Raw genomic sequence first — 9,766 nt, 5'->3', positions numbered from 1 at the left:
GGAGCAGTGGATTCGGGCAAAGTACGAGAGGCAGGAGTTCTTGGAGAACGGCAAAAAGCTGATCTATGAGGACGGTGTGTGTGTGTGAATCTCAGAATACTTGCCTTGCATTTCCCGCTGGATGATTGACACGCTCATTTGACCAATCACAGAGACGAGAGACGGCATGCTAATGAAGAGGGGGCGGGACAACGGACAGTTCCTCAACAGACGATTCGTCCTGTCGCTGAGGGACGGCACGCTAAAGTACTACACTAAACTCGACGTGAGTGTCAGCGCAAGCGTGCCGCGGTTATTCTACCATCACTGAGATACTGCTATAGTCTGTGTTAACATTGCGAATTAGAGTTTATTTTTATATTTTATGTTATATCATATTAAACATTAATATTTTTTATTATATTAAACATAAATGTATTTTATTTTATATTATATTAAATATAAATATTTTACATTTTTATATTATGTCTAATTTTAGTTAAATTTTTAGTAATTTTGTTGTTTTTGTCATTTTAATTAGTTTTTTGTTTTTTAAAAATGTGTCTATATAGTTTTTATTAGTTTTATTAACACTTATGATACTTTATAAATCTTTATGGTACAATGTATTTAACAACATAAACATGAAAGAGTGGTCAGAATGCATTTCTTCTGTAATGTAACATTTCTGAATGAAACAGAATAGCAGAAAATAATGTAGGATGGGCCTTGATTTTATTCATCAAGATGTGATTATATCTTATATTGCTCATTATATATGTTTTAAAACTTTTTTTAGTGTTAGTTTAGTTTAATTATTTTAGTTCTTTAACCTAAAATCAACAAAAATTACAAATGTTGGCAACTAGCTGAAATAAAATATGTTTAAGTTTAATATATTTTATTTTATTTCAATGTCAATAGTAACTTTTTTGTTGTTGTTTTAGTTTTAGCAAGATTGGATTTTAATAAGTTGACTGTCTATGCAGTATAAATGCACTTTTTTAATATACATTTGCATTTTTTTTTATTAATCGGTGCTACACTATTAAAGAAAACAGAGAAGAAGGGTTGCGGCAAAAAAAAAAAAACACTTCGGGATACAAAAATGTGAAAGTACAATCTGTAGTTTTCACAAAAGACAAACAGGGTGAAAATAATACACATTGCTCATTTACTTACATATACTACTGACATTATAACAGTGTAAAGCTGGTTGAAAATGGGCAAATGTCTCTGTAGGCTAAAGAACCCAAAGCCGTTATAAAGGTAGACACCATGAATGCCTGCTTCCAGCCGGACAAGATCGGAAACCCCAACGGCCTGCAGATCACCTACCTGAGAGATTCTGCGTGTAGTCAGGTTTAAGTCCCCACCAGGATATATAAACCAGTACACAGACACACACACACACACACGTCTCTGTCTGTCTGTCTCTCTCAGGAGATTGTGGTGTGGTTTAACTGCATCCGGGCGGCGCAGCTGCACTATCTGAAGGTGGCGTTCCCTGGAGCCACGGACGCTGAGGTGAGTCCTTCGTTTCGCTTCCTGATCGCGAGTCTGGTTGTGCGACGTCACTCACAGCTTCTCTTTCTGCTCAGCTGAAGCCCAAACTGACACGCAGCTTTCTGAAAGAGGGATGCATGGAGAAAACAGGCCCGCGGGTGAGACGCGCATCTGAAAAAATAGAACGTTTATGATGCATTGATACAATGTATATAACAACATTCACAATGCACTGTGTGATTTCTAAATGAAACAGAATAGCAGGAAATAATGTAGGACTGGCCTTGATTTTATTCATCAAGACGTGTTTAGATTGTTGTATCGTATGTAAGAGCTCATGCGCGTTCATTTTTATGAACCTGCATCTGATCCTCCTGCCGGGTTTATATTCTGATAATGACCAGCTTTATCCTGCCTCTTATACCAAATACATACTGTAAATAATAGCAGTAATGAATAAGACTAGGTCTGTTTTGAGTCACATTGAGCTGGTTTGTTTCTGCAGCAAACAGAAGGCTTTAAGAGGCGCTGGTTCACGCTGGATCACCGGCGGCTCATGTACTTCAAAGATCCTCTGGTAAGACGCCTCTCGACGTCTCGTGTCTCTGCTGTAACTCTAGAATGAGACTTTCAGATTAAGTGACTTTCTGGTTTGATTTCGGTAAAACGGGTTCAGTGAGAGGGAAATGTTATCAGGTGTTGATGATTGATGTTAGTACCTGCTCTGAGATCAGCTGTTCCTGTATTTAAATGCTTATGGACAAGCTAGCATTATAAATATTAGTAGATTAATAGGCAAAGCTGATTGGAAATCAACAATTAATGTACGTTAAACCTTCCACACACCAGCTGATAAAAAAAATAAATGGCTAAAAAAATCGGATTAAAACAAACAAATAAATAATTAAAGTAAATAATACATTTAATAGATACAATTTTGGACTTCACAAAATTGGACTTCACTTTTTAAAATATTCTTGTGTGCAGTGTATTATTATTATATGATTATATTATATTATTATATGATTCACCGAAGAAGGCTTGCTGCTGAAACGCCTGATTGTTGATTGCTCTGTTGCAAAATAAAAATAAACTATAATTTATTAAGAAGATAAAGCGAGTGCGGATCCTTTATCTGATTGTAAATAATAAATAAAACATAAATAATTAGATTAAAATAAATAAATAAATAATAAAACACAATACAAACTTACAATCTAACTAACAAAAAAATATTTTAAATTGGTATAGTATATAGTGTACTATTAAAAAAAAAGAATAAATGAACTTAGGAATATAAACAAAATTGCAGTACAGTAAATTATTAAATGTTATATAATTTAATTATTTTGTAAATAATAAAATGCATGCACTTTTTATGACTATATTAATTAAGAGACTGTTTGCAATATTTGGACTTGTGGATGCATTTGTCAAAACATGATTAAAGTTAAAAACCTTAAATACACACTTTCTTTTTTACATTCACATTCATTTAAATCTGAAATCTGGCTGATGATTGAAAAAAAAAGCTCATTGATTAGTTTTGAGTCAATTACTCAATTTATATGAAATAATTAACATTGAATGAAGAAATTGCATTAAGAAATGAGAAAATTATACACAGCACATTTCTGTCATGATGTCCATTTCCATAAGAAATAACTCTTCCCTTCTTGCTAAAGCAATGGTTTATAGTAAATACACATACAACAGACATCTAGAACTGTTCTGAAAGTTAAATCACAGTACAAAGTTATGAGAGAAGATACTAATGTAGCACAAAGATAAATGTCTATCAGTTCAAACAGTTCAAATGCAGCTTCAGCTTGAATGAGGAAAGAGAAGCTGTTGAATCTGAAAGCAGAGTTTCTTCTGTGTGTCTGGCAGGACGCGTTTGCTAGAGGCGAGGTGTTCCTGGGGCACAGAGATCACGGATACCGCGTTACGATCGGACTCCCCGCCGGAACCCACTACAACGGGACGTGGCAGTACGGCATCACCATAGAAACGCCCGAACGCAGCTTCCTGTTCACCTGCGAAACAGATACGGAGCAAAAAGATTGGATGAGCCATTTTAATGCAGTCATGAACACTCCCATGAGCCCACAGGAGTACACAGGTAACAACACACACACGCACGCACGCACGCACGCACGCACACACACACACGTGTGAATATCACAACATGAGTGCTGCTGTGTTTTTCAGAGGAGGCCTACTTCAAACACAAGCACTGATGGACCACTGAACTCTCGCCGTGACCTCTGACCTTTCACCTGTGACCTCTGCAGCTGACCCACCACAGATCTCACAGCACGTGCCTTGGATGTTTGTGTTTTTAAGTTGTTTTACACTAAGTATTTGTATGTATTCTGTACTATGATTCTGTATCATTAGATCATGAAACTCTGAGTATTTTGTCCCCTAACATTAAATTTTCATGTCTGCGTTTGCGATGAACCGTTTGCGACCAAATCTGATTTTTAAAATCTGATTTTTAAGCATTAAAGGCTCCATCTAGTGGTGATATTGAGTTATTTCACATCTGACCCTTCACGTGAACATTTATTAAACAATTTTCAACTCACTTTTAAGTGAAAGTCAACTCTTTAGTTCTGAACCTCTGTTTATTCACATATTAAAGGGACAGTACAGCCAAAAATGATCATCCTATCATCATTTATTCACCCTAATGTCGTTCCAAATCTGTACGACTTCCTTACCTCTATGGATCACAAAAGGAGATGTTTAGCGGAATGTTCACGCTACTCTTTTCCATACAATCGCAGTTTATAGTGACCGCATTTAGCCTCAAAAAACCTCAAAGTGTCAATTTTATCGCATCTTTTCATGCTACAATATTTTTTCCCCATTAATATTAATGGAAGAAACCCATAATAACGAAGCAAAAACCAGATTTGTGATTTTCAAGTTAATTATATATTATATAGACACTGTATATTTGAGGTTTTCTGTCATATGATGGTTTGTGTGACGAACAGACTAAAATATGTCTGGTGTGTCACATGACCGTTCACTCAGAATATTTAAATACACATGGCCACAAATGTGATTTAAGAGCTACACTGCAAGAGAAGAAGATTCTGAAGCAACATGAGGGCGACTAAATGATGCCAGAATGGTCTTTTACTGTAGTATTACGATCCCTCAGGGTTTAGTGCAGCTTTTTAATAAAGTACTGATCTGATTATCTTTGTGTGTTTGAGGTCTGATTTTGATTGTTCGCGTGAGCTGGAGGATATTAGTGCTTGTGTGTGTGTTGTGTGTTTGTATGTGAGTGTGAATGGAAGATTATTGAGTGCTGCTCATGATCGGGGCGTGTGAAACGGCACCAGGGTGTTCAGAGATGCTCAAACGCTGAAAGTCAGATCACACCCACCTGAGAGAAAGAGAGAGAAGAGACGGACGCTAGAGAAACCTGCAGACACAACAGAAACGAAGACGCATAGAGCAGCCGAACACAAAGAGCTGGACACAGCGGAGAACATCAGAGGAACGTCTGTATGGTCATGAACGGAGGTTTATTTTGGATCAGCTGGATCATGGGTATGTTTAGGACTTGTTACAGAAGGTCTTGTCAGTCTGTTGCTCGGTGTTCGTTTGGTGCTGTGATGTTTGAAGAAGCTTCTCGGTCTGTTTTCCGCCGCACAAGCATTCTTAGAACTAAAGGTTCCAAAAGGTGGTTTTCACAGCGATGCCAAAGAAGAACCGCTTTGGGAACTTTTCCGTGAACAGTTCGTAATTTTCTTCATATGAAGGACCTTTTAATAATCTAAAGAACCTTTGGTGCAATGGAAAAGTTCCATGGATGTTAAATGTTCCTCTTGGAACCATCGATGCCAATAAAGAGTGGAACAAGAGCTCAGTTTTATAGGAAGCATTTGAATTTATTTCTCCCGGATCCTCTAATGATGAAAAGCACCACAGCGGGAAAAGCTAGAGCAGTTTGGGTCACAAAAGAATGATTTTGGGAAGCTTTCAGTGATCAGTTCTTAAAAGAACCACTTTTTTTTTCATGTGAAGAACATTTATTTACATTTTTCCACTATAAAGAACCTTTGGTGCAATGGAAAGATTCCATGGATGCTAACGATGCCAATAAAGAAGTGGATCATTTTATAGGAAACATTTGAAGTGAGATATTTCTCCCGAATCTTTTTACGATGAGTAACTCGCCCAACGGCAGCACCGCAGCTGGAAGTGCTGGAGTAGTTTGGGTCACTCCGCTTCTGGGTGCCACCCTCGTCACCATGTGCATTTTGGGCATGACGGGAAACCTGTACACCCTCGCCATCATGCGATCGGCCACGTTACGGCGCGCCGGCTCCATGTACGTCTTCATCCTCAACCTGGCGGCGGCGGATCTGCTCTATCTGGGCACCATCCCGTTCGTAGTCTGCACCTACTTCGCCCACGACTGGTTCTTTGGCGAAATGGGCTGCAGGCTGCTGTTGAGTCTGGATCTGCTCACCATGCATGCCAGCGTGTTTGTGCTGGTGGCCATGAGTCTGGAGCGCTACCGGGCCGTGGCCGCTCCATTCCGAGCCCGTCGGTCGACCGCACGTAATCACTGGCTGATGGCGTTGGGAATCTGGGCGGCAGCGTTTGTGTTGACGCTCCCTATGATGGTGATGATCCGTCTCCGTGAGGGACGTCCCAGTACGGTGGGCCTCGTCAAACGCATCTGCTTCCCAACATGGACCCCCGAGGCTTTCAAGGCGTATCTGACCGCGCTCTTCTTCACCAGCATGCTCCTGCCAGGCCTGCTGATGGTGGGACTCTACACGGGTCTCGCCCGGCATTACTGGACCGCCCAGGCTAACCTGACTCACGGATCCTCGTCATCCGTTCGCAGGCGCCGACTGAAGCACAAAGTGGTGGGAATGATCTTCTGCATCGTGGTGGCGTACTGGACGTGTTTTCTGCCGTTCTGGGGTTGGCAGATGGCGAAGCTCTTCTCGTCCGAGTCGCTCCGCTCGCTGTCGGCCGCCGCTCACACCTACGTCAACTTCTTCGTCACTTGCCTGACGTACGGAAACAGCTGCGTCAACCCGCTGCTTTACACGCTGCTGACGCGCAACTACCGTGACTACCTGGCCCAGAGAGGTCAGTCATCAGGGGCGAGTCGAGGGGACCAGGGGTCGGCCGCGGGGGTCAACGCCATCCAGGAACATGTAGGATGAGTTCAGGAGAGAACTGAGAGCTATAGTAGTTGCATAAACATAGCCACTATGCTAAGACTGTGTCTTCACTCTCTGGGCTTCTTCGTTCACTTAAATGTTACACTTTGAATTTTTTTATTTTTTGCTTCATCTGAATGAGATGACACTTGGTGGCTTTTGTCGCATTAGCTATGTGAACATGCAAAAAAAATCATGGACATGATTCGGATATGTTAAATGTAAAAAAATAAAGAGTAATGCTTGGTACCTTCACGGTCAAAAAAGAACGACATGGGAAATGAATAGGAAATTTGAAAAAATATGGAAAAAATGTAATGGAAAAAATTGCACATACAAATTTGATAAATATTGCATAGTATCATAAAATTCCGCCAAAATTCTAAATAATAATCAAAAAATATTATTGAATAAAAATGCATAACATTGATTTTCCTGAAAACATTTCAAAGCTTCAGTCACTTTTGACCGCGAAGGTACCATGTGTGACCCACAAATGTAGAGGCTCGGACGGTTTTAAGGACTAGTCTTTCCAGCTAGCAGTTAGTCCAGTGGTAATCAAATAAGCCCAATCTACGTTTTTAAGTAACTGACTTAAAGTTATGACCAGTCTTAAAGTAAAACATGACATGACTATCTTGAAAGACCAGTCTAAGAGGTTTATGCAACCAGACACTGTTTTCAGATTTCTGCTGGTGTTGCTTCAGTTCTGTATTTTACACTTGACTTCACATTACTAAAACTGTTCATCATACAAAAGCAACAAAAAATGTGTCATTTCTGCACCACTAGCGCAACATTATTGCAAAAATAATGACTGTTTTCGAACAGGTTTCTCACACACTCCCCCCTCACTTGTCATTGGTCAGCCAGAAAGATAGCCCCGCCCCAAGCTCACATGATTGGTTGATTCAGAAGTTAACACGATGGGCTGCTCAAACAAACAGATCAATGTTGTGAAAGCGTCTCAAAGTCAGTGTTTGACTCTTCAGGAAGATTAACCTACAGATTATAGTGACAATATACATTTTTGTATATTAATATTCATGTTAAAATTCACCATGTAATCAAGTAAACAGATGAATTTGTGCAGAACTACTGTAGCTTAGTAAACCTTTGACATCAACAGCAGAGGATAATGAGAATTGGGAAGTGTTTTCTCTTCCCTTTTAAAAGTTGATAAGGTGTTATATTAGTTATCTATACATGTACTGCTCACTATGATTACATTATTATGTAGTGAGTTCACTGGTTAATGGTTAATATTTTATTATCTGCATTTATCATTGTTTTTAACTGCTGTTTGTGACCCATCAGATCGGATCTGAATCCTGGTTTTGGTCCAGATAAATGCTGCTCTATATAGTCTGAGTCTGTATGTGTAGCTCTAGTTTTGAATGTTACTCTGATAGACAGTCTTTATGGTGCTAGTTTTTATTTCTTTGTACCTGTAGGCTTATAAAGTGTATTCATGCAGGTGTTTTATGAGTGAGTTTATTTTCTCTTCAGAGGCTTAGTAAAATGTTCAAGCTAAATAAAGTTAATTTACCTATGATGATTCAGACAACTGGCTGGTGAACTCTTATGGGGGCAGTGAGTGAGTGAGTGAGTGAGTGAGTGAGTGAGTGAGTGAGTGAGTGAGAGTGAGTGAGTGAGTGAGTGTGTGTGTGTGTGTGAGTGAGTGTGGAATCTGTTTTCTGTCCGTCACATTCCTCAGTTCCTGCTTCGGTCTTTTCGAGTCGCTCTGTAAATGATCATGAAGATCCTGTTGCTCTGAGTTTAGCACAGTGAAATACCTAAAGGATTCTCTGAATCGAGGAGTTTTCTGACAGATGTGAGATCACACAGTCTCAGACTGATAGCGTTTAGCTTCCTCATCTGCTAAATCAACATTTCAGATTCTTTTCACATGAATTCTTTTATCAGTTCGTTCTTTTCGGCTGTATTCTGGGTCACTTGTAGTCACTGTACACTATTAGTGATTTTATCACAGTTTGCATTCTTCTGCTGTATGTACTTTGCCGCGGATGGTGAAAAAGCCTACTTTTGACTTTTTGCATGCATTTATTTTATTTTTATTTATTTAAATTTTTTTTTTGAATGTTGTGTTATATAGATATCTTGCATCACGGACATCTTTATTGCATAAGTCTCACTCTCTTTCTCTCTCTCATTGAATTTGTTAGTTTCGACAGTTACTGTTCATTATAATTCATCATAAAAACAATTGATTTCAAAATGAATACCTTCTAAATTAACTATGAATCTGTAATTTCCTAAACTACAACATTTTTAGAATTTAAAAGTAGTTTTCCCAAACACTGCACTTAATTTCTGACGTTATATTAATACTTTGACATTTTTAAGGATGCAGCTTCATCATCACTGAAAGAGAACCGCCTCAAACCCAAAGAACACTCAGAAGAACAGCGAGTCACATTCTGTCAGTGGATTTATTTGACACTCTTTGGTTTTCTTTGGTACATTCAGTGGAGTGAGGTCTGACACACGAGGAACCACAGCCTGCTCAGTTGACCTTAATGCTGCTGATCTTCACGTCTCCCGTCACGTGCACGTGTTTGAAGACGTCGTCGCCGAAGCGGTTCGGGAAGCTCATCATGGTGCCCTCCGGGAGCTTGATGTAGAAGGTGTCGTTGTTGAAGGTGATGGTCAGCTGTTGGAGGAGAGACACGGTGAGATTTACACTCCATCAGCTTCAGCTGCGCTTATAAACGTCTGAACGTCACTATCAGATCAAGTGTCTGTTTGGCGGTTTTTAGTGGATGTACTGTATGAAACACAACACTGACTGTTTTTATCTTCAGCACTACTGCTATTGATCTAGCATTTCAAGTCTACAAACTTCTGTCTGTAAGATATGGAAGCTTGTTTCTAACGCAGGATAAAACAATAAAATAAAATAAGCTAATTGCGACGGGTTTTTTTCTTCTTCTAAAAAGAGTTTATATCTCACAATTTGGTCTTTTTTCCCTCCAATTATGAGATATATGAGAATACATATGAGATATAGATGATTGAGAGAAATTTATTACGTGGTGGAAAAAAAAAAAAAAAAA

At 39.1% G+C, this 9,766-nt stretch overlaps 3 protein-coding genes across 3 annotated transcripts in view; 2 read left to right on the top strand and 1 right to left on the bottom strand.

Annotated features, from left to right (window-relative positions):
- Positions 1-4,696, top strand: part of LOC107705905 (arf-GAP with dual PH domain-containing protein 1) — a 13,267-nt gene extending 8,571 nt beyond the window's left edge. The window contains 7 exon segments of the mRNA XM_074560053.1: positions 1-74; positions 153-265; positions 1,222-1,506; positions 1,581-1,643; positions 1,991-2,062; positions 3,376-3,607; positions 3,697-4,696. Of these exon segments, the coding sequence (XP_074416154.1) occupies positions 1-74; positions 153-265; positions 1,222-1,506; positions 1,581-1,643; positions 1,991-2,062; positions 3,376-3,607; positions 3,697-3,725 (868 nt within the window). The 3' untranslated portion in view covers positions 3,726-4,696.
- Positions 4,697-5,619: 923 nt separating this feature from the next.
- On the top strand, positions 5,620-6,692 carry LOC107705871 (urotensin-2 receptor-like). The gene has a single exon (XM_016509377.1). The coding sequence runs from the start codon at positions 5,673-5,675 to the stop codon at positions 6,690-6,692; it is 1,020 nt and encodes a 339-aa protein (XP_016364863.1). The 5' UTR covers positions 5,620-5,672.
- A 2,431-nt stretch (positions 6,693-9,123) lies between these two features.
- lgals2b (lectin, galactoside-binding, soluble, 2b) overlaps positions 9,124-9,766 on the bottom strand; it is a 4,235-nt gene continuing 3,592 nt past the window's right edge. The window contains exon 4 of the mRNA XM_016509389.1: positions 9,124-9,363. Within this exon, the coding sequence (XP_016364875.1) occupies positions 9,217-9,363 (147 nt within the window). The 3' untranslated portion in view covers positions 9,124-9,216. The remainder of the gene's footprint in view (positions 9,364-9,766) is intronic.

The sequence above is a fragment of the Sinocyclocheilus rhinocerous genome, unplaced genomic scaffold (assembly GCF_001515625.1).
Source record: "Sinocyclocheilus rhinocerous isolate Xijiao unplaced genomic scaffold, SAMN03320098_v1.1 scaffold1615, whole genome shotgun sequence".
NCBI classification, from domain to species: domain Eukaryota; kingdom Metazoa; phylum Chordata; class Actinopteri; order Cypriniformes; family Cyprinidae; genus Sinocyclocheilus; species Sinocyclocheilus rhinocerous.
The sequence above is the reverse complement of the archived record's forward strand: the minus strand, read 5'-3'. Positions and strand labels throughout refer to the sequence as shown.